Source organism: Eschscholzia californica, unplaced genomic scaffold (assembly GCF_041429995.1).
Source record: "Eschscholzia californica isolate CP2 unplaced genomic scaffold, dmEscCali1.0.p SCAF_5, whole genome shotgun sequence".
Classification (NCBI taxonomy): Eukaryota; Viridiplantae; Streptophyta; class Magnoliopsida; order Ranunculales; family Papaveraceae; genus Eschscholzia; species Eschscholzia californica.
In genome coordinates, this window is record NW_028238472.1 from 50,370,520 (window position 1) to 50,395,295 (window position 24,776).

The 24,776-nt window shown below is 36.7% G+C and overlaps 4 protein-coding genes across 5 annotated transcripts; 2 read left to right on the top strand and 2 right to left on the bottom strand.

Annotated features, from left to right (window-relative positions):
- Positions 1 to 354: 354 nt before the first annotated feature.
- MOD1 (NAD(P)-binding Rossmann-fold superfamily protein) lies at positions 355 to 4,936 on the bottom strand. 2 transcript variants are annotated; one of them, XM_086644785.1, is made up of 13 exons: positions 4,586 to 4,936; positions 3,553 to 3,866; positions 3,302 to 3,411; positions 3,158 to 3,213; positions 2,993 to 3,077; positions 2,859 to 2,906; positions 2,405 to 2,479; positions 2,215 to 2,326; positions 2,037 to 2,088; positions 1,896 to 1,947; positions 1,762 to 1,819; positions 882 to 980; positions 355 to 779 (listed from the first exon to the last, which is right to left on the bottom strand). In XM_086644785.1, the coding sequence occupies exons 2-13, from the start codon at positions 3,827 to 3,829 to the stop codon at positions 622 to 624; spliced, it is 1,182 nt and encodes a 393-aa protein (XP_086500911.1). In that variant the 5' UTR covers positions 3,830 to 3,866; positions 4,586 to 4,936; the 3' UTR covers positions 355 to 621. The 2 variants fall into 2 exon arrangements, with proteins under 2 accessions (XP_086500911.1, XP_086500912.1); XM_086644786.1 differs by having other exon boundaries at positions 3,553 to 3,845; positions 4,586 to 4,889.
- A 4,394-nt stretch (positions 4,937 to 9,330) lies between these two features.
- Positions 9,331 to 11,983, top strand: LOC147540236 (uncharacterized). The gene is made up of 2 exons (XM_086643207.1): positions 9,331 to 10,168; positions 11,189 to 11,983. The coding sequence occupies exons 1-2, from the start codon at positions 9,469 to 9,471 to the stop codon at positions 11,866 to 11,868; spliced, it is 1,380 nt and encodes a 459-aa protein (XP_086499333.1). The 5' UTR covers positions 9,331 to 9,468; the 3' UTR covers positions 11,869 to 11,983.
- A 670-nt stretch (positions 11,984 to 12,653) lies between these two features.
- Positions 12,654 to 16,109, bottom strand: LOC147540237 (uncharacterized). The gene is made up of 6 exons (XM_086643453.1): positions 15,628 to 16,109; positions 15,503 to 15,553; positions 15,260 to 15,311; positions 14,376 to 14,434; positions 13,635 to 13,680; positions 12,654 to 12,984 (listed from the first exon to the last, which is right to left on the bottom strand). The coding sequence occupies exons 1-6, from the start codon at positions 15,691 to 15,693 to the stop codon at positions 12,860 to 12,862; spliced, it is 399 nt and encodes a 132-aa protein (XP_086499579.1). The 5' UTR covers positions 15,694 to 16,109; the 3' UTR covers positions 12,654 to 12,859.
- A 3,423-nt stretch (positions 16,110 to 19,532) lies between these two features.
- LOC147540238 (myb-related protein 2-like) lies at positions 19,533 to 22,127 on the top strand. The gene is made up of 7 exons (XM_086644126.1): positions 19,533 to 19,763; positions 19,847 to 20,060; positions 20,158 to 20,234; positions 20,317 to 20,374; positions 20,462 to 20,549; positions 20,681 to 20,750; positions 21,066 to 22,127. Exons 2-7 carry the CDS (start codon positions 19,850 to 19,852, stop codon positions 21,819 to 21,821), a joined length of 1,260 nt encoding a protein of 419 aa, XP_086500252.1. The 5' UTR covers positions 19,533 to 19,763; positions 19,847 to 19,849; the 3' UTR covers positions 21,822 to 22,127.
- The last annotated feature ends 2,649 nt before the right edge of the window (positions 22,128 to 24,776 follow it).

A 24,776-nucleotide genomic window follows, 5' to 3' on the forward strand; every position in this document is an offset into this window, starting at 1 on the left:
CACTTCGGTAGAAAATAGCATAAAATATTGAAATTTTATGTGCATTAACCTGGTATTTTTGTATAAAAAAGACTAAATTTATGCAAAAATGATAGCCAGCTAAAAAGAGTGGACAGTTGGATTTAGCCTTTAATTCTGGCTTTGGAATAAAAAAGAAAAATGTTGCTCCAAAGTGGAGACGCACTATTCTATCCGTTTCAAACCATTCATTTTCGAAATAGTTGGATTTAAGCGAGATTCTACTTCGAAATGAATGGAGGCAACTTCTAAAATACGACCCAGAGTAGTAAGTCACTCCTTGATGCTGCAGCAAAGATATCCTAAAGCGGAAAGCTATCAATGGACATGAATATATGATCAAATAACAAGAAAGCTGCATATAAAGCCGACTGAGTGCTCAAAAATCTGTCAAATGATTCTCACATTCAAACCCGAAGAGATATAAAGCCGAAAATTTATTCTCACAGCAAATTGCAAGGGGCAAATCATCTCAGCTATCATCAGTACAAATAAATACTACTCCAATCACACTGAAAGTCATTCTAATGAAACCCCACCTCTAATCTACCAGACTACCACTACCTGATTATTCTGAACTTCCTCTCTCTTATCTCTATCTCTCTAGCTCTGGTTGTCTTTTGGAATGTTAAGGCTTTCGAATATCGGACTGTCAACTCCAACTCCCATTGCGTTCAAACCGTTGTCAACGTAGACAACTGCACCAGTAATGGCTGAAGCCAGTGGTGATACCAAGAAAGCAGCAGTGTTTCCAACTTCATCTGTTTCATCCATTTCCCAAAAATCAGAATAAACGAGAAAAACACATGATTGATACATATGGAGGGGAAGAAGCGGAAATAATACCAATCTTGATTGCTTACCTGCAGATAGTTCTTTCTGTAATGGTGCGTTTTGTAATGAATACTCAATCATGGTATCGATAAATCCAATGGCTTTTGCAGCACGGCTTCCGAGTGGGCCTAACCGATATTGCAATTGAACAAGGAAAAATGATTCGGAATCAGTTATATATATGATGGAGCAAGTGGAATCTTACGATACATACGGAAAATCAACATAATATTTGATCTAGCAACTCTTCCGAAGGAAGAAAACACCAAAAATCAGAGTAGCCAGGTATAACAATTCATTACAACATGAGTTCAATGTGGATTGTCGAGCAATAAAAATTTCAATACTAACGGCTAAAAAAGGTAAACTAGCAACTACTATTCACTCGAAGCAGGAAGAAAACCTATACAAGAGGGAAGAAAAAAGCCTTTGGGTTCTCCATGCCTAGCCCTCTGGTTACAACTTATAGACTAGGCAGGGCTGCCCATTTTCATAGTTTTTGGTGTGGGAATATGTCCATCTGGAAAAAGTGACCAAGTAATGAAGCTGTTATGGGGGATCAATTGAAGGACAGAGGGACACACTCATGTCATCCAATATGTTGAAAATTTTCAGTGACAGAACATATGATAGTGAAACTAATGTAAGAAACTATCAATAAAAAAAAAGGATTATAGCTCGCCAACTAAACATATTCAATCTTTAGTTATATACTTCGTTTTCTTTTTCGATGGCAAGAAGCAACATTTCTTAAGTTGACAAAACTAGCTGAAACCTCAACTTTAACCACCCCTTAGCAAGTCGAGATGCTCAAAGTTCGGACGAAAAGTTCAGCAAAAAAACGATAAAAAATTGTTCATTTGGGTCTTTTTGTGGATGAGCCGAGAGGAATATTAAAGGGAAGCATACCAGCAGATATAGTATTAACTCTAACTCTGTGACGCCTTCCAGCTTCAAAAGCAAGCACCTGCATCGAACAGAAAATGAAATCAGGTGCTGCCTATCCAATTAGGTAGGAGAGATATTGAATGAGGAACACTTACTCGGGTATCACTCTCTAGAGCGGCTTTAGCTGAACTCATCCCACCGCCGTACCTGCAATAAACAAGTTGAATGATCTCTCTCTGAGTGTCCATCCCTCAAGCAAATATAATGATGCGAGAAACATAGTAGTCTTCACATACCCGGGAATGATTCTTTCAGAAGCAATGTATGTGAGTGAAATTGAAGCACCGCCTACACGATTCACAGTTTCTCTTTAATTTCAGAAAGCATTGTTTGCAACTTTGAAATATAAGAGACATAGCAAGGAAATAACTGAAAAATTGGAAGTATAGCCGATAATCAGAAGAATACACGTACCTGGATTCATTATAGGAATGAAATGCTTCAGCAATGAAACATAAGAGTAACTAGATGCAGAGATAGCTGCAAGATATCCTTTCCTGGATGTTTCCAAAAGAGGCTTAATCACCTGTTTCACAGAAACTCACTAGTTCAATACCAAGGCAAAAGCAAGGAGGAGATAGTAGAGAATTAACCACGATTTTACCTCTGGTCCATTGGCAAGTGAATGCACGAGGATATCAATGGTTCCAAAATCATTTTTCACACATTCGGCCACTTCCTGCAATAAGTCAAAACATGTGAGGAGATTAAAACCAACCAATGGTTCGAATATGATAAAATACAACATTTACTAGTTACTAGAATTAACAATCAATTAAATTTAAGTAGGTAACCAACATTGGTCGTATTTTTAATCCAGTGGGACATTTCTTTAGGGTCATTAATTCTATAACTTATCTGCCAATTCAGTTCAGAATCATAAATCTAGCAAGTCGTCAAACACCTAAAGTCCAACTTAGTACCGTGATCAAGAACATATTTTAACTGGCAATTCGACTATATTTTACGTATGTGAACATTGGGTTAGCATGAACTATCATTTATTATAAGGATTTATCTTAAAGCTCATGTGAAGAACTTCAAATTGAATACAGCACCTGAACAGTCCAATTCGAGGATCCTGCATAACGTTTGTTGGTTTTAATCTGCAAAAATTGAAGTTGTATTAGTTAGACAGCAATTCACACTCTCAAACATCGATTCAAAGATGGTTGAAATAATTCTCAATTACATCTTCAGGCACATCCTCAGGATTGTCAAAAACAGCATCCAGTGCATAAACTTTTGTAATCTCCATTAATGACCCATCGGGCAACCTGTAAAGCATCAAAATCTCCATTAAAAACTAGTAGTGAAAGGCATTATTCCATGACTGGCACAGGATCAAAGCTCTTACACACGCGACTTGTCAAACTTCCCACGGCGTAAACTGGTTTCGAAAATGTTAAGGGCCTGAATCACAACAAGATTTCCGTCAAATGAAATGTTACAGCATTAATATATTCATGCAAATGTTTAAGGGTAGGAGTATTCTACATACAGGAACCCATGTGCCAACAAGGATCTCAGCACCAGCAGCAGCAAGAGATTTTGCTATCGCCCAACCATATCCGTTATCATCTGCAATCCCAGCTATGAATGCCCTTTTACCTGTAATGATTCAAGAATATATCATATACAATATTGACTGACATAAATCAGAGAGCTTCACTTGTTCAGTAGAACTCGCGTTTTAGAAATAATGCGCGTATAGACACCACAGATATAAAAACACAATTGGAGAAACCTAACCTCTCAAATCAATAGGCAGCCCGGGAAGTGGCTTGCTCTCAGTAGCTTCAGAAGTTGCCCTAGTTACAACTTTATCAGATTTCAGTGAAGTAGGACTGAAACTACGGCATAAAGGTTTCGCTGATGCAATATGGTGAGTACTTGAAAGCTTAGGAAATGAGTTTCCTTTTGAGTCAGCCCCAAATATTGCAGCACCCACATTGATTTTCTTCCCAGCAGAAGACATGAATGGCCTTGCCATCATCATTTGTAAGCCTGAAGCTGTTGTTGCTGCCATCTTAATTCGGTAAAATCTCGAAAAAGTAAACCAGAATCTGCTCATCAGTACACAAAATAAAGCCAGAAGCAACAAATATTTATCAGAAAAATCAAACTGAACACGAACGATTTTTCTCCTAAAACCTTAAGATTCAAATCTTGCACTCCCTAGTTAAGTGACACACATGTCACCACTTACCACTCAATTTGCTTCCTAACACAAACAAAAATATCGTCCCCAACTAAGGTGGTGTTTGTTTTATCCCTTGTCTGAATCATCTGACTCAAATGGACCCATATAAGCCATTTAGACGAATCAGACATCACGGGTCTGACAAAAACAAACATTTGAAATCTGACTCGAGACAATTCAAACCTTGAGATCTGACTTAGAACAAAATCCCCAAATGGGGAACATCAAAATCATTTTTGAGAGAAATCTCACCAAAACAATGAAAATCTACATACAAACAACTAAATAAATCAAATCAACAAGAGACTAACTAATCAGAAACAAAAATTAACACAGTTCCAGAAACTCATAGAAAATTTTTGTTGAACAACAATCTGATATCAAAATGTACATGCAACCCAAACTGTGAAACCACATTGTGAAGACATTTGAGAAGAAAAATTCAAAAAAAATGTGAAATTAAATGGAACTGAGCTAATTGGGGAAATACCCAAATTCAGATTTACCCATAAAAATTAACTAGTAGCTGAAATCTGGTAAGAGAAATGAAATCTGAGGGGAAAAAAGAGAAGAAATTCTTACTTGTTGGAGATGGAAATGGCTGCTAGTAGATGAATTGAAGAATGGGTAAATGTGGGTAGGAGATAAATAGGACGATCCGACGAAATTATGAGTGAAAGAGGAAGAAGATGAATATATGGGGTTCAATCAGATCGATAGAGTTTAGTGAGAAGTAGCTAGTTATTTTGAGTTTTAAATGAAGAAGCTTTGGAAATATCGAAATCTAGATGAAAGATTGGTGATTGGTTGTTGGCTCTGTTTTATTTATTTTTAGGGTTTATTAAGATTGTAACGTTTTGGTGTAAAACGGTTCCGTTTTATCGGGGTCAATCTGATACATTTTGATTTTGTCATCCTGAAAGGGCCCCCAAACTAGGGGTAGGATAACGGCCCGGAAGCCCGATACCCGCTTGGTTCCGCCCGGGTCCGTTAGGTACCCGATACCCGTGACGGGAAAAGCCCGAGCCGTCAACCGGGTAGTTAGCAGTCGGGAAATGGTCATAGCCCTTTGACCGGGTGACCGTACCGATTAACCCGTCCGATTAAAGACCGATGGTTAATACCGATAGGCCCGATCATTAAGTACCGAATTAACTACCTACCCGACCGACTGCTCGCTACCCGTAGTAAATTAGGGTTAATCCAACGGTTGATATTTGGAACCAATCGAGTATGATGCACAACCGTTGGATTAAAACCCTAGAGTCCAGAACATTCTACCCTCCTCTATATAAACCATCTTAACACCTCCCTTCCTTTCATTTGCCGCACCTTCATCTGAATCATATCTCTCGCTCTCTGCCGCCATTCATCATTTTATCTGTTCTAAGTTGTAAACAACTAATCCTAGTTCGTTCTTCACTTCAGTTCATCTCTATGCCTTCCCCTTTCGTATCTCTCGACTCTCTTCTTCACTTCAAGTTCATCTCTCTGCCTTCACTTTTGTGCTTTTGTAATTTAAATACCCCCAATATTGTAATGTTACTTTTTTTGTTGAAAGTATTGTAATCTTAGTTGTAAATTGTAAGTGACTAAGTGGTATTTAAAAGTATAAGAATAGTTAATGAAATCTCAGAATTTTAACCTTTCATTTAGGTATTATTTAATTGTAAATTAGGTGGTTTGACCCGATACCGTCCGACCGATATCGGTGAGTCCCGACCGGTCTCTCGGTCACAAGCGGGATTTTGGTCAATGGAAATGTTGATTTTGACCGGACCGGACCGACTGAGTAAATAGGCGAACATTGATTTTGAGTGCCCGACCGAGACCGACCGATGAAGTTAAGGCCCGCAGTCGGCCCGACCGGACCGATTCCCACCCCTACCCCAAACAAGTGTCCTTTAAAATGTCCTTTCCAACAAAAAATTTGCAAACTCACACTATTATATCTGGATGATCCCTTTGCAATTATTTTTTTATTTTATTTCGGCGATTCCCAATACAGAAGAGTGACACTTGGGGAATTAAGAACGTCGTCTAAAAAAGATCTCGAGGCCTCGCGTGACGAGGAGGAACATCCATTACCATAACCAAAGCCGTGCAAGGGAGCATTCCGGTACGATAATGGAGATATTTGGTCTATGTAAGTTACATACCTAACACCTCAACACATGCACGATTTGGATTTTTGAATCTGAAACATTGTCTAGATCACCTCAACCCGTTTGAGTTACGGCGTGAGTTATCAAGGTGTATCAAATGAACTCGTAGATGAAATTGAATTGATTTACAAAATAGACTCAACCAAATTAATTCTCAACAGGTTTGAGTTTCGCGAGTCATTGAGGTGTCTCACATGAACACTGCAGATGAAATTGGATTGACTTACAAAAGAGACTCAACCGACAAATCGATTCTTATTGTCAGTGATTGACACTAGGGGTGGGAATAAAGCTTGCAAGACTGAACTCGCCCGCAAGTACCCGTGCCCTGCCATGCTTAACGGGGTCTGTTGCTTGATAACAAGCATTACCCCCGTACCAATTACAAAACACGGGGCAACCTCGGGTGTGAACCTTCTGCTGGTTACCCGACTGAGCCCGAACTTATTATGAGCCTGATTTTTGACCGAGTACATGACCGCAGTAGTCTTGCTCAACTAGCTGCCTTGGGTTTAATGCCTTCTACTTGGGCTTAATGGATTACTGTCTATTTTTTATTGGGCACTATCAGCTTAATGCCTTCTACTTGGGCTTCTCATTAAAGCATGAACTGGGTTATTGTCCATTCTTTAGGGGTACTACCGGATTCCTCGAATCTTACCCGTCCGAATTTGTATGTCCGCTCAATCAAGTGAGCACGAGCAGGCAATGGCGGACTAAGAGTGGTGTATCGCCCACCCGACCAGGACCAAAAAAATGTAGAGGTAATTTCTAGAAAGGTCAAAATAATATTGAAAATGAGTAGAAAAGCACAAAACATTTAAAAATTATTATTCAGGTCAAAAAGTGTGCAAATACTAAAATACCCCTTTTTGTCATTTTGTGTAACTAATTTCTTTTATTTTTCATTAAACTTTAAATCGATATAACTTTTGTTTGAGATGTCGGATTTCTATAAAAATTATATATTTAGAAATGATTTTTCATTAGCTTTCTAACAAGATCCACTTTCAATACTTTTTTTCAAAAAAAAAAAAACCAGAAAAAACGGCGTTTTTTCCTTTACGTTTTTCTGCAAACGTGTTTGCAACAATCTGTTATGCAAACGTGTTTGCAACAATCTGTTATGCAAACGTGTTTGCAACAATCTGTTAAGCAAACGTGTTTGCAACAATCTGTTATGCAAACGTGTTTGCAACAATCTGTTTTGCAAACAAGTTATGCAAACACTTGTTTGCAACTATCTGTTCTGCAAACATGTATTTGCATAATGTAAACTGTAAATATGTGTTTGCATAATATGGATTGAAATTGAAAAATCACATAATTTAAAGAGAAAATAACTATTTAAATAGTGTAGAATACTATCAAATGAAACAAAGATGGTAATATAAACCCTAATACAACACAAAAACCACTACCCACCAATGACAAGAAATCAAAAATTAGATACTAATAAAGCTACCAAACTCACACACAGAACCATAATCCATCTCAACCACAAATAGTATCTTCCATCACAAAACATTCTTTCACAAACTTCATAAACTGGGTTTTTTATAATCACATAGTCATCATGGAAGGCAAAGCCTCTTAATAGCCACAAGAGTATTGAACACCCATGCTTGCTTAGTGTAATCATAGACTTTCAACAAGTTTTTGTCTTGGTGATTGAGATAAGATTGGAACAAGCTCTAAGTAGCTGAAATTATCGGCTTTAGATATTCCTACAGGCCTTTGCTCGAAGTATAGATCAGAAAAAGGAGTATGAATCTCTCTTAGTAATTTCATCAAACATCTCATATGTAGCGTGACTAAGTAGCTGAAATTATCGGCTTTAGATATTCCTACAGGCCTTTGCTCGAAGTATAGATCAGAAAAAGGGGTATGAATCTCTCTTAGTAATTTCATCAAACATCTCATATGTAGCTCTTCTGATTAATCACCTCAGTTACCAAGAACATCTCTTATCCGACAAACACATAATCATGTTGTCTGAATTCCTTAATAACAAATAATCCCTTTTCATTTTTAGTATTCTTCAATCTTTAAACAAAGCTAATTCTAGCAATAAAGATTCAGACTGATATTATAATTGAGAGTGACAATTCAAAGTACCTGTACTCTTTGTTACTAACTCCATAAGGGGCAACTTCCATCTGCAACATAGATTGGTTGTTACTTCCAGAACAAAGAATTTGATGATTACCCATTAATGGGTTCTGAAAGTTCTCATTTCCTCCACCACCACTACCACCACCAACAGTGACGGCAGCAAACTGATGTCACAGTCGAGGATGACTGAGAAATTCTTTACTCCTCCGTCAGACAGAGAGCACGAGAGATGAAATAAGAATAAATCTTACTGTTGCTTTGATCGGGAAGATGTTGGTGGAGAAGAAACCATGGCAGCTTGGTCGTATGTGGATGAATTTCGTGATCCGAGGTATAACAATCGAGATAGGAGTTTAGTTGAAGATGAATCGTGAAGAAGATGAATCGGGAAGAAGATGAATGAATGAAAAAAAAACCTAAAATCTTATGAGAGTTTTTAGAGAGAATATGAGTTTAGTTGGTAAGGATATTTCAGGAAGATTTTTTTTTAAAAATGACCTGATTGATAATTTTGTATATTATTTTCAACCTTTTGCATCATTATCCAAAATATTTTGGTAATCTTTAGTTAATAACAAAAATTACATGCTTTTTTGGTCATTACTAATAATATTCTGACCTAAATAATCATTTACTAAAAAATGTAATGGTCATAATGCTACATCGCCCGTACCCGCCCGGATCGGACTCTTGTTATGGCCGCATCCCGGCCGCCCGTCCGGGTTCCCAGCCCTACTTGAAAGTCAACCGAACATAAATTTCATTCATCTATTTAGTGCTACTTGGGCCTTGAGCCCTTGACTGATTCCACAGGGTTGAATCGGTCACATCCGACCATTCTTTCGGAATTCATAACAGACTATGCGTTTTCACCATTTTCAACACTTATTTCAATCATACAGTAAACCCCATCTCTCTGTTCTTTATTCATCTTCATCCCTAACCTATGAATCTCCTATTGACTCTGATTAACTAATCATACCTGGGTATTTGTTGATTTTGTTCTTTGAATCTTTGATTGGAATTGGTTTTATGAGTAGTTTCTGTTATTTATTGTGTTGATTTGATTCAAAGATGATACATTGTTCACCTGTTAAGCTAGAATCTAGGGTTATTTGTTGATTTTGTTCTTGGGTATTTGAAGTTGCACAGAAAGGGTTCAAAAGGTATAGAGGGAAAAAAAAAATGAGTGAATATCAAGCTATTAGGTATTGGTGCCCTGTTTGTTCAGAAATTGTGAATCAAGTAATGGGATTAGAGATCAAATGCCCATTTTGTGAAGGTGGTTTTTTAGTAGAAATGGGTAGTAGAAATGATGAAGATGACTCTATGGGTATCGAACTTCGTTCGGTGAATAGATTTAGGTGGCTAAGAGCTCGAAGAGGCGAAGAAGAAGTAAGTGAGGAAGAAGTGGAAATAGATAGTCGAAATGATGAAGATCTCACTTTAGGTGTCGAACGAGAACGAGAGCTTACTCCTGAAAATTCAATAACACTGATTAGACATCATATGTGGCTAAGAGCTCAAAGACTTCGAAGAAGAGGCGTAGAAGAAGGAGATGAGATAGAGAGGCAAAATGAGATGGTGAGGGAAAGGAGAAGAAGAAGGAGAAGAGAGATAGTCCAAACCATAAATCGTCGGGACGGTAATTCCTCTTCGGGTGCGACCCAAAAGAGAGATGCCATTGAAGCAATGCCGAACGTTGTTATCGAACATAAGTTACAATGTTCTATATGTTTGGATGAATTTGAGATTGGTGCAGAAGCAAAGGAGACACCTTGTAAGCATAAGTTTCATAGTGGGTGTATTCTTCCATGGCTTGAGCTTCATAGTTCTTGTCCAATTTGCAGGTTTCGAATGCCTAGTACCAATGGTGAATATTGTTAAGTTTGAATGCCTCTAGCGTCAGCCGAAATTTCAAGCGGTACAAAACTACATATTGCTGTTGCATTTTTAATGTTAGATGCATTGTTTCTTTCGTAGCATTTGTTTTTCTAAGTTATAATGTTTAGATTTTAACAAAGAAAAAGTTATAATGTTTAGATTGACTCCATGCTAATTGTTTTTGTTTGATTCGTCAAATGACTGATTTAGATTGATTTTAAATATATATGATTTAGACTAGCCAAATTCAAACATAGAACCTAAAGTCTATTACACGATTCGGTGTCTAAATTTGAAAGGTTGTGTAGATCACTCAACCAATTTGAGTTATTTCGCGAGTCATTGAGGTCTCACATAAATGAAATTGAATTTTTTTTTTTTTTTGATGAGAGAAAATGAAATTGAATTGATTTATAAATGAAACTCAACCGAATGGATTCTCATTGTGAGTCACTAATACGTCTCACATGCTTGAAAACAAGGGTTGACACGGGTTGTTACAGTTGGTATCAGAACATTAATCTATTTAGTGCTCCTTCTCCTTGGACCTTGACTCTTTCAATGAAAGACCAACATCAACAAAAGTAAGCTCCCCACAACTCTAATCACCATTTTCAACACTTATTCTCTTCATCCCTAAGCTATGAATCCCCCCCTATTGACTTTGATTAAAAAATCATATCCATAATCCATATCTGGGTTTCTCTATTTCCTCTCAAACAATATCATCTGTTCATCTCTGCTTGTTGATTTCTTTTCACAGCTCTTACATCTCTCTCTCTCTCTCTCTCTCTCTCTCTCTGCATTTCTTAGCTTCAGCCTTTCAGGTACTTTGATATCCATCTTTGTTAAATATTTGATCTTTGAGTCTTTAATTGGAACTGGTTTGACTATATATTATTGTTGAATAGTTTTTGTTATAATTTGGGTTGATTTGATTCAAAGATTATACCACCTGTTAAGATAGAATATAGGGTTATTTGTTGATTTTGTTCTTGGGTACTTGAAGTTGCAAACTAAGGTTTCAAAGGTATAGAGGTAAAAATGAGTGAACATCCAGCTACTAGGTATTGGTGTTATGTTTGTTCAAAAATGGTGAATCAAGTAATGGGATTAGAGATCAAATGCCCATTTTGTGAAAGTGGGTTTATAGTAGAAATGGGTAGTAGAAATGATGAAGATGTCTCTCTGGGTATCCGTACTCGTTCAGCGAATAGATTGACAACAGCACTTAGTCAGTTGAATAGTCACGGTAGGTGGGTAAGAGTTGGAAGAGGCGAAGATGAAATAAGTAGGGAAGAAGTGGAAATAGGTAGTCGAAATGATGAAGATCCCACTCTCGGTACTGATCAAGAACTTAATCTTCGAAATACAATAGCACTTCGTCAGTTTATTAGACATCGCTTGTTGCCAAGACTTCAAAGAAGCGCCCAAACCATGATTCATCGAGAGGGTAATTCCTCTTCGGGTGTGAACCAGAAGAGAGATGCCATTGAAGCAATGCCGAATGTGGTTATCGAAGATAAGTTACAATGTTCTATATGTTTGGATGAATTTGAGATCGGTACAGAAGCGAAAGAGATGCCCTGTAAGCATAAGTTTCACAGCGGGTGTATTCTTCCATGGCTCGAGCTTCATAGTTCTTGTCCAATTTGCAGGTTTCAAATGCATAGTATTGATGGTGAATATTGTAAAGTTTGAGTGGCTCTAGCATCAGCCGAGATCTCAAGCATTCAAAACTAAGGTCTGAATGAGTGTGGATGGTTTACTATAACAAACTTTGGTTGAAAGATCTTGTCGTTTATCAATGGGAGTGTTATATATGTAGTCTCTTTTATTTGCTGAATCTCTTTAATGGGAGTGTTGTATATCTTGTAAAATACAAAGTTTCCTGTAAATGTTGTGGTTTGCTAGATTGAAAAAACAAACTCGATTGTTTAAATTGTTCGAAGTTTGAAGGATATCAGATAGGACATGTATTGAGTTTGTGGAATGAAATATTTGAAGAATGTAGTTGAGGTTGGAAGAACTTTCATTAGCAACCTCTAAATTTATTCTAGAGAATCTCTTTAATGGCAAAAGATAACAAGTCAGTTTCTCTGTAAGAGAATGCTTTTCTGCTTTAGCACATACTGAGTGATTACCTACTGCGATTTGCTCTTGTTTTCAGCCATCAAAATGTAATCTTTCAGAGCTCTAATTTGCCTCGCAAGGGTTTGGTTTAGATGATAAAAAATTCTTTATGTACAAATGACGGGAAACTCTTTTTAGGGCTACAATGGCTCGGCTGAGATTTTTGAATGGATGAGACGCTAGTATTTCCCCGTGAAAAAGGCAGAAAACCCGCCATTTCTTTGTGATCTTGAATGTATGCCAAGTACAGATTTATATTCCTTAGCCACGTTTCGGTGCATCAACGCTTTCATGTGAGAGGAATGTATTTATACATTACATGTCTGAGACCAACAATAAGAGTTGGAGGAAGTGAACTGAGTGTACAACCATCTCCTGCTTACTTTAAACATATACTCCTGTTAATTCTTATCGAACAAAAACACAAATACACTGAACAAAATCTTCCATATACACGAAGTACATATAAAATGCCGGCCGACAAAGTCTCTCAGCAAGAAACAGTAGATGAAAGTATAGGTTATGATTTAAAAGAATGGAGGGATATAATAGCAGACATTCACAGGGTGGAGGTGGTCGATTTGTGAACCTTCTTATCATTATCTGAGTCGGGCGATGAAAAAGACGAGGTTGCTGCATGGTAAGATGACGAAACAACTTGAGCTAGTGCTGGAACTGCACCACCTGCAAGAAATCGAAGCATGTTTGCGGTTAAAAGCTTTATTCAAGAGATGTTAAATGGTGAAGTTACAAGGATTTTTCGAGAAAGAAACATATCAGTGTGCAAATGATGCTAAAACCCGTGAAGAATCGTTTCTGAAGCATTCTGCAATCAGAGGAAATGATCTAGTGATATTGATTTAAGTCGCCATCGTTCATTCAGATAGTAAGATACGATAACACATGAAATGAGGAATATATGTATTCTTTTCTTAAAACTCAACTATATGAATGTAATTTTGAGTTGAATTGATTTAAAATAACTGCTCAATGATAACAATCCCAGACTTGGTTGAATCTTACAAAAATGACTTCTTAAACATATACCCGATTAACTTATCACTAAAATCATTCTCATTGCATGAATCTGAGACCTGCCTCCTTCGAGGGAATTTGCCTAATTGCCACGGTCATTTTTAGGCATATAACGTGGATCTAAGACGGGTCTCGGCGGATGGACCATGAAGGGCAGTATTATTTGTGTAAAAGAACGATGTTCCTCATAAATATAAGCGGCAAGCGTAATGAACCCATATGAACAGATAAATGTCCTCACAACTAGACTAGGCAAACTAGATTAACAAAATAAAACACCAAAAAGAACAAAATCTGACCTGCCAACCCAGCACAGACAGAGGAGAATAGCATTACAGGCGGGGTCTGCATCCACAAGATAAGAATAAACACATTTTGTCACCTTGATAAAGCTGAAACTTCTTCGAATAAGACATTATCTTTTGAAACTATAATTTATTAATGGCTAATTAAAAAAGTTGCCATCCAAAAACTATGACGATAACCAGCACTGGCAGACTGGCTTAGTTGGTGTTTCATTTTTTTGGCATAAATGACAATAAAAAGTTCACATCCATACGCAATGTTTGTATTTCAAAATTTTGCAATAATTACTTGTTTCCTGGTAATAGTAGAGTGGGTTTGTGACCTAATACCTAGTTCTGTAATCATTTTGTGGTGCAAGAAATTTTTGAAAAAAGTCACCATATGAATGGTGGAATGCTCTAAGCGGTACGAGCACAGACAAGAAGTGGTGATGAAGAATGAGCCAGCGAAGGGTAGAAAGCCAAGGTTCAAACTAAAGTCTAAAATGAAAAAGGGCACCTGTTTCGACCTTGCTTGAACCCTCATGATGCTATTACTATCTATGTGTGTAGCTGTAATTTCGAAGTACTGTAAATGTCTACCTATATTGCTTTATTATTTTCTTTATTGAGAAACACACAAACTTCGAAACAGCAGAATAACTTATACACAAAACCGTGACAACGAACAAAATTGAAGATAAAAATGACTTATATTGACCGACTTAAATGAAAAATTCCGTTAAGCACACTTACACCAATGAGGAAATGCACCCACATAGGTCCCTTTATCCTTCTTTGAACCAAAGGCATCACTGCGAAAAATACAAAGACACATAACTGACATAAGAACGCTAATAGTCCACAACAAGTACAGATTTTATTAAGTTGCTCGTGACTTTTAAGCCGTGACTCGGTCCATAAAATAAATGTAGGGTTTACTCGCTAGACGTCGAGTCTCTTCTAACTTGTATCACTCTTATTCTTTCCCTTTTCACGATAATATCGAATGAAGAGCCATCTCATGCCACTGTTAAGCTGTTAAGCAGTTTGAAACTTTGGCATTAACCTAGTAAGGTCATCAAGAAAAACCATATTTGTCTTCTCAAATAAATGCCAGTCAAAGTTTCTATCAAAGAACTAAATTTCGAAATATTTCAATGTAAAATGACCGAAATATTTCCATTTCCACGCCTACCAAAATTTCCACCAAACCCGAACTATAATTACTTTCTCTTAACAATGCCTGATCAAGGAATGCCTGATCAACGTAAAATTCCCGATCAAGGAATGAAATGCCTACCGATATTTCCACCGAAACCAAAATTTCATTCCTTGGTTTCTATATCACAAAAAGTGAGTGTAGGACTTTACAAAATTCCCTTGCTAATTAGAGCTCGAGACACTCCATGCACGTTCCTGTTGGAACAAGCTATTCAAATACGGGTCATCTTTAGATTCTTAAGTTGGGAAGAATTAGAAGATTTCCTTGTAATTACCTATCTTGTTATAGTTCCATATCCCGAAAACGTAACAATGGGTTAGGATTTGTATTGAATTCGATACAATTATGAAGCAAAGAAAAAAACATAAGATTTCTCATATAAAAGATCGAACAACGAAAATTCGAAAGTTCATACCATGATTAAATCCATAGAATGCACTAGCAGTCCCACCAACAGCAGAACCAATCTAAATTACAGAAAATAGTGTTTACACACTCACAATTTAAACCCTAAAAGAGGAAAAACCATAACTTGACAATTAAATCTAACATTTGAAACCCTAAACCCTAATCAATCAATCATTCAAAACTCAACATACAAATACAAAGAAGTAGAATTTGAGATTAAAGAACATAAGAAATGTAATAGAGATATTACCATGGAAAAGCTGTCTCTGATAAGTGGTGCCACTGTCCAGCTACTAGTTTCCTGCAACAAACCATAACTGTAAGATAGATAGAGAGAGAGAGAGAGAGAAAGAGGAGAGAGAGAGAGAGAGAGACCAATTCTTTGGTAAGAGGGCCAGCACAGTGAGGACATCTAGGAGAAGGCGATTTCCGATCCTCCATTTTTCTGCAAATCACAATTCTCTCTCTCTCTCTTCTAACGAGGCAACAAAGATGAAGGAATTTTCAGGACTTGTTCGAGGGTGGAATAATAGCCCGGAAGACAAAAATCTGTCCCGTTATGGGGACTAGTTTACCTATGGCCTATGGGATGGATACTACTAGGACCTTGTAGTGGGTCACTTCTAATAGGTTTCAGTTCTGGTTAGCGAGATATCTCCGACGACCTGCGAACACCCCCCCCCCCCCTACACCCAAGTATAAAGTATATAGGATCTATAGATGTTTGAAGCTCCAAAATAGACATAGTAAGTATATTAGGATATTTGAAAGTTCGAAACTCCAACAGACACGATTCGTTGACTTCCCTAGATCTAAGTATATTAGGATCTATGGTAGTTTGAAGTTCCAAAAGATACACAATTCTTTGACTCTCCAACATCTAAGTATATTAGGACAGGTTGCATGTGGGTGTGTGGAGCTCCAAAATAGACACGACATGTTAACTCCTCTACACTTGAGTATATTAGGACGTGCGGACATCCGAAGCTCCAATGTAGACGCGACTTGTAGACTCCCCTGCATCTGAGTATATGAGGACTTGAGGACATCTGTAATTCCCAAAATAGGCACGACTGGTTTGCACACTAAAACTACAAGGTTGTGCTTAGGTGATGAAAGACTATCAGATAATCCACCCTAGTTCAATCCCAAAATGTAACCCTCAAGTTCAAGGCCAAGAGGTTGGGCTTGGGTGATAAAGGCTGTCCAACAACCCCACCAAAGTCCAAACCCAAAAGAGAAGTTTTATAGGCTCACCCGAAATATGCATTCTTTTGCTATATACCGCCTCTTGACTTTCTCCTGCAAGAAGTATTCATCGAGAGAATAAAATGTAGAGAAAAATTGAGAAGAAGAAAATGAAATTAGATTTTAGCCCTTGGTCTGTCAACTTAAAAAACATAGATGATATCACTCGACCCGTATAACTTCACACTTCATTTATCAATTCCTTTTCCTTCTGGGTCTTTTTTGTTGAAAGGGGTCTACTAAAAACATAATATTTTCTCTTCTACTAATAGATACACTTTTGTGATTCTTAAATAAGTTTGCTTGTCTTGATTAGCAAACACCATTATTTACTTTATCGACTCTAATTCTTTTTCGTAATGTTGGACCTTTAATACGTGTAGATTTTTTTTTTGTGGTGCTTCAAGACATAAGCTCCCTAACCCATGATTAAGAACTTTTTAAATTTTAGTTTTTATTTGGGAACCTTAATCTAAAATTAGTGGGAGAATAAAACAAACAAGTAGGGCTGAGTGCAATTAAATATGGTAGATCTAGGTTTACCAAAAGTATGTGGAGCTTATTCTAATACCACATGGCAAGAAACTAGCTACGAGTATCATGCTTTTAGACTTAGCTTAAGAATGCCCCCACCAGTCACCACAATTGATACTCCACCAAACAAACAACAATATTTTCAACAAAAAAAAAAACAACAATATCTCCAACCTCCCATGTCAAGAATCAATTAGTGTTCTCAAGTAACCAACTTAAACTACTTAGATATATTTATCTTTCAAGAAAGAAATTTCTTTTGGACATTATCTAGGGTTTGATTTTCAAGATTACCGAGGAAGAGCCGATTTATTCGTTTGTGTCTACTGTAAAGTATTCAAAATTCTTCTTAGACATCGAATACAACTCATATCGGATCATCTTCACACTCATTTCATGTACTAAGTATTCTCGTCCAGCCTTAAAAAGTTGGTCTCACACTAACAACGATTTATTTTACGCTGATAGTCTAACAACAAATACACTTCTTTCCTTGCAAATCTTACTGAGAATTCGACTCACAAAATTATGTCGCATTTTCTTGACCACTAACTTTCATTTACTATTTCTAAAATCTTAATGATATGAAAGTGTAATATAGACTACGTGATTAATGCATTGCGTAAGATTCTGAATCAAACTCTAAAGTGATTATAGATCGTGCTCTTAAGCATGATTGTTGGAGAGGTTGGAGGCCTTGACAGAAGTGAAAATAGAAGTTAAGAAGTAAGAACGTCGCCTCATCCATATAGAACGGGGTTCTTTCAACAACAAACAAATATAAAACAGTGTTCAATTTACTATCGCATAAACTTCCATCAACTGTTTCATGAAAATGTAAGTAATACTAATGGTAAAAATAAAAAGTGAAGCACTTTAACAAACACACAACATTTAGAGTCAATTAGACTAAAAAGCCTAAAGTTATAACCTTCACTGTCTTTGAATCCCTGAAAGTGTGAAAGTAAGTACAGTAAGTCCTTTTTTCTTTCCTTCTAGGTCACAAAACCTTAGAAATCATTGGTAGTGGGGTTCATTCTAATCAGGAAATTTTAAAGCAGATTTGGACCATTTTGCTCCTCTTCTTTTGGCACTGTTTAGGCTATGAATAAGTATCAATTTTTCTCTACAAAAAAAAAAGTATTGAATTCCTTATTCCATTCCACCACTTTTAAGTAGATATCAAGGCAAGCATCTTTTGGAGTGCCCTAGTTTCACTTAAAGTTCTAGTCAAGAGCATCTTCATCTCCCCTTTCTCACCAATCACAGAAAAAGAAAAAACAAATTTAACTAAATATGTTCCGACGGTTTTACTGTCAGTAAAATCCTAGGTAACCATGTTCCGATACAAACATTATGATACCTGTAAGATACTCGTAGTCACTTCATGGTATACTGTGAGATTTTGCGTTCACCTGCATGTATGTACTTGCAAGAAAATGCGTTATGTCTAGACAATATAAGTCTAGGTTAATATCATTTGTATGAAAGTGAAAAAATTGTAACAATAGATACCACTAGAACACAAAATATGTGCGCAATTTTTTTTTAAATCGACTACGATAGTAATTATAAGACGTTGATACATCATGAAGAGATAATACAAAGGTACATCATCATTAATGAATTGAATAAACACTATAACTGCCTGATCTAAGCCCAACGAAGGCAATCCTAAAGAGCCTAAAGCCCAACTAAATTACTTTATTTATACCCAAGTTCAATAAATCCTGGATTTGCACTTCCATCGAATCAAACCTGGGACCTCCGTGTTGTGGAGTTGATGCCCAACCACTACACCAAGAGGCGGTCAGATTAAGCATTCACGTATTTGGGATCTCATACTGGGTGTCGTATTTGGGATCTCATATCGGGTGTCAGATACAAATATCTGAACTAGTTACCATGTTACTTAACTAGACTCTTTTGATAATAAAATCTTCAATTGATTTTTGATGAAAGCGAAGCATGCTTCATGTCATATATGTGTGTCTACAAAAATAACAAACAAGTTTTAAAGCAATTCGACCAAATTTAGAAGGTTTTGTGAAGACTAAGTTTTTGTAACAGAGATGATATTATATGTTATTCCATGATAGAGGACCACTATAGGTGAATCAAATGTAAGGATTATGATTTGACAGTAGAATATTCTAAAATGTGAGGTGGAACCAATTGAAACATCTACAACCTACATAGAAAGAAATAAATTCTCATAAGAGAACATAAAATTTCTACCCCTAGGCAAGAAAAATTCTATCTTCTAAGAGAATTAGGTTCTTCTTGCTTTAGCAGAGGGACCAAATTAAAAGAACAAAAGTGCTTTTTCAGGATCAATTCTTATATTTAACATTGCAAGGTGTGAAGTTTTTCTTCAAAGTTGAATGAATGAAGGAATCTAAAATGGTAATGGAGTTATCTAAAGGATGGAAGTGGAGTTGAAAATGGGCCCTGAAAATAGATACCAAAGCAGGAAGGACAATATCTCTTTTCGAGTCGCTATGAAGATCGCAGTGGGTCGAGTTATTTTGCCATGGTTCTGTCCTAGATTCTATTCCTAACCTTCCAGCTTTTTTTCCTCTTTATAATGACAAACTAGGGATATGAGAAGAGGCAAAGAGAAGAAGCAGTAGGAAGCTAAAGTATCAAGACTTCCTATTATACTCAAAAACAGTGAATATCGATCGAACGCCGTACTGAGAAGAGGATAAAAAGACGGGGAAGGAGAGGTAAGGCTCGAATCTAATAACTAAGATTATTTCACTTTTCTTCTTTCTGACATTTTAACTGAAGTTGAGGTACAATCACATAGGAAATGTATCATAATCAGCATCACCAACACCACCATCAAGGACATAATACTAGGATGACAATTCCTCCGGAAAGACATATGTTCCTACAAGAAGGGAATGGCCTTGCTGATTCAGGATTGTTGCTTTCAACTGATGCTAAGCCTAGACTTAAGTGGACAGCTGAACTACACCAACGCTTCATAGAAGCCGTCAATCACCTCGGGGGAGCAGACAGTGAGTATATGTTTATACCCTATGAAATCAAATAATATAGTGTACAAGGATTACGAAAAAAATTTAGCTAACAAGGGTAATATGTGTAATATAACAGAGGCAACTCCGAAAACAATAATGAAGCTTATGGGGGTTCCGGGGCTTACCTTATATCACTTGAAGAGCCATCTTCAGGTGCATTTCAAAGCTTCCAAAATCTTCTTTCAAAGTTCGTGATTATATGCAAAAGAAACTAAGTCGGTCTTTTGGATTTCAGAAGTACAGGCTCAGTAAGAATCTGCAAGGACAAACTAGTAATGCTGTCAATCGACCGGGTAAGAGAAAATCCCGTACCAATTCTTCCATAAATATATGTAGTAGGAATCGACCAGAGAAAGACTAATTAATTTACAAAAGTACAGGTTATACTAACATGGTGGCAGAAGACAGGATGTCTGAAGTAAGTGGATCATTTATGAGCAATACAAGCCTCAGTCCCCACACAAACAAGTAAGATCACGAAGAATTTCTCTTGTTCTGTCTAATAACGTATATGTGTGTGCGCGCGCGCGTGTGCATGTATAAAAATGGCTTTGCTCTCAAGAGAGTTTAGTACTAACATATGGAGTTGGTGAAATCAGAAACTTGCAGATGGGTGATGCAATACAAATGCAAATGGAAGTTCAAAGAAGATTACATGAACAGCTTGAGGTAAAGCTTGTATGATACGCAAATTCTCATGATTTCAGAAACTAGAACAAAATTATCGACTACAAGGCTGAAAAACGATTTCATGTTTAGAATCTTTACTATGATTTGCAAAAACAACTTCAGGAACTTATTCCATCAATTTAACCGCATATTAATTTATGCAGAATCACAAACCAGAGAAGGAAAACAGTTTATTTATCCCCCATTGAGCAAAAATATTTTTTATACCAATCATATTCAGAACCTTTCAAGAATAAGCAGTTTGGATAGTATCTAATACCCAAAATCTGAAGTAACTATTCTGACCTGAACCAGGTGCAGCGACATTTACAGCTGAGGATAGAGGCGCAGGGGAAGTACCTACAATCAGTGCTGGAGAAAGCCCAAGAAACACTTGGAAAGGAGAACCTCAATTCGCCTGGCCTTGATATTGGTAAAATCCAACTCACTGAATTGATCCCCAAAGGATCCACAGATTGCTTGAATTCTTCATTTTCATTGTCGAAAGAACCACAAGGTGTGTGTTCTAATGCACAAACACAAAGAACCCAGCCCACAGATTGTTCAATGGATAGCTGCTTAACTACATGTGAGGGATCTCAAAAGGAACAAGATATGCAAAATGCGGGAATGGGGTTGAGACCTTATCAAGGAAATACACCAACCCGAAAGGAAACCAGAGATTTCAGGCTTGAGCATAATGAACCTACATGGTGTGAAGATCTAAATGCGAACAAAATGTTTTCTTCATCAATGGAAAGAAACCTGGATCATATGATTTTCCCTGTCAAAAGAAGCTCCAATGACTTATCTATGAGCATTAGAGTTCATGGAGAAAAGAGGAGCAGTTCAGAGGCAAAACTGAAAGGCATAGACAACGATGATAATTTCCTTGACCAGAACAACAATAGGAAAAGTGCAATTCAAATAGAAAATGAGAAGAAAATAAAAGGCTTTTTACCTTACATAACGGAAGAACTAGATTTAAATGACCAGGACAAGAAAGACGCAGCTTCTAGCTGCAAGGAGCTTGACTTGAACGGATTTAGCTGGAGCGGGGACCTACACTGATAAGTGAGGTTGGCAATGAAAGTTAAGTTCATTGAACAGTTTCCAATATTTCAAACTAGTACATATAAGTTGATTTAGTCCAGAAGTACTGATGGACTCTCAAGTTAAAGATCAGAGCTAGAAGGGAAGGAGACTTGTGGCACTGAAACTCCGAGTAACAAAAGCTTAATGCTAAGTGATTTGTAAAGATTAAAATAAGGTGAGTTAACCAAGCATAATGTGTGTTACCATCAGTTTTTAGTTTTTACAGTAATGTCGTCTATTTTGTTACTTAACTTCAATAATAGTTGAAGACTTATTATACCAGTGTCCGTGCAATGTTTATTTTTCGACACATTTCTATCAGCACATCGAAACAAGTGTTCTAGCAGACTACTTGGTGCAACACACAGCAGTAAGATGCAAAAATAGCTCATTAAGTGATTTTACAAACGTAGGTTTGCGTAAATACTGAAAACCTTAAAACATTGAACTAATCTAGATTCTAGGAAGCCAGACGAGTTTTTGCCATCAAGAATTGAGTCCACCAGAAGGCCATCATCACTAGCATATCCATATCCTTTGTTCTTAGTCGGAGACAAGCGCAGAAATCTTTTTCTTCAACAAGAAGAAGAAGAACATCCTTGGCAAGTTGTCTCCTAGGCGAGAGAAAAGACCTCATCGCTTCGCTTCATGCTTCAAACAAGATTTCATTCACAAGTAAATACACCATCAGAAAGAACCTAAACCTTAGATTGTTAGGTAAGATGAAAGCACAAAAAGTATGAGGAAGAGTATAACAAAAAATTTCATTCTAATCTTCAGAGCTACATTCAGAATTCAACCTTTCACGACTACGGATCGTAAGATAAACTAAAAACCTATGGTGATCCCTTGAATCTTGTACATCATTTGTGCAGCAAAAGCACAACAACCCCATCTACGACAACCATCACAAATATATTGCGTTTCTTAGTTCAGAGTTTCCTCATATAAACTGAATTCATACACGAAAAATGTGTTCTATACAACATCCGAAATAAGAACAAAGGCTACAAGGTGAAACTCCAATACCCCGGGGAAGATAAATTTGAAAGTAAGCAACAGATATAAACTCAAAGAACAAAAGTAGGACCTTTCCCAACATACAAAATGGTTTTCTTTTCATTCTCTGTTTGCCTGGTTTTCTTCTTCTTCGAGTCTTCGTCAATAATAATTGCTATACTTGTATGTGGTTCTCTTTTTTTTTTTTGTAATAAGAAAAATAGAAACATAATGAATTGTTACACTCGTCTATCATCATGCAACATTAAAAAAAATAATAATAATAATGTACGTTTTTTAAGCATTGAGGGTTTCGCGCATCGAGGCGTACGCCTGAAGGACCCGCTTCACATCTTATTGGCCCATCGCCATGAGCAAAAAATACTTTTTTTTTTTTTCAATCATTACTTCTTCATGTTCAACAAAAAAAAAAATCATTACTTCTTCATCTTAACATTATTGGTGTACTTCCTACTATGAGAATGTTTATGATGGATCTAATTTATTCCAAAATACAAATTAACTGTAAATCTCCCCCGATTGGATTCAGGATTTCCGTTTAGGAGATATTTTGTCTCTGAGAATTCCTTTGATGGTTTACTTCCGGGGAAGCACAACTATTTTCTGTTGAAATTATATTTCATTCAGGCGCGTCAAAACATGATCTAACTGTTATACTCCGTTTGTAAAGAAAACGAAACAACGGGACATCGTTCTTGTGCCAAAACTTATAAATATTGATAATCAAGTCACATGTATTCATACATAATCATTTTCTATAAAATGTTGATGAAGCTAACTAGTTGTGCAAATCTTTCCAATTCATTTGATACATTTACTCGTATAATTATTTACTTGAATCCAAACTGGTTCCAAAATGACTTTTAAGATATTCATCAATGACTCGACTATTCACAAAAGAAACAACACTAGGGTTTTCTAGTGGAAAGTAAAACCAATCAGTGCACATCAAAATTAAATTTTATCTAATGAACAATTTAAAATCCTTATATCGGTTGGTTATCAGTTGTATATAAGTTTGTGTATACTAACACTAAATTTACATTCGATGTATATCATAGTTATGTACAGAAAGAAAGTCACCTAGTTTACGAGAGAGCATAGTCGATACAAACATAGATTTACCTTATATAAAATAGGGTTTATGCCATGGACCATGAAATTGGGTCTTATCTAATAGTTTATAGTTGGAACCACTACAAGAGGTCCAATGCATTTGGCGGCCACAAGTCATAAAATAGGGACTCATAGTTAATCTTTTCGTCTTATTTGGAAAGTTTTACAAACGGCTCCCCATAGTGTTATGTTCACCTCATCTGAGTTGGTAAATTTAGTTTGACTGCATTTGGGTTAGAGACACATGAATCCAGCGAATTCAACTCCAATGTTCTAAATTGAAATTGGTTGGTCAAGCGTAATTCTATTATAAAATTTGGTTCAAAATCTATCGAAATCAACCTCTACGTTCTGGAGTTGGAATCGGTGGATTTATGCTAAAATTTGTAATGAAACTTGGTCTGAGTCCATCGATTTGAGTTATATTCAAGTAAAAGAGAAAAAGAATTATGTATTTTAACCATTTTCTAGAATACGCCGAATATCGTTAAGGGAGAGGCGCTAATACTTTATACATAAATGTACTCTTTTTTTTGGAAGTCGACTACGATCAACGTTAGTCGTTACATTTTGGCATTGATACATCAAAGATGTGATAAGCTCAATAACTGCCCACTCAAACTGAAACAAAACTGGGCTATAGCCAAACAAGACAATGGCCTAAAGCCCAACTACATTATTTATATCCTAATAATTCCAAATCAAATAACTAAAGATTTCACCTTCTTTAGAATTTGAACCTTGGACCTCCAAGGCTTTCTGGAGTTTGTTGAACTTCATAAACTTACTCCAATG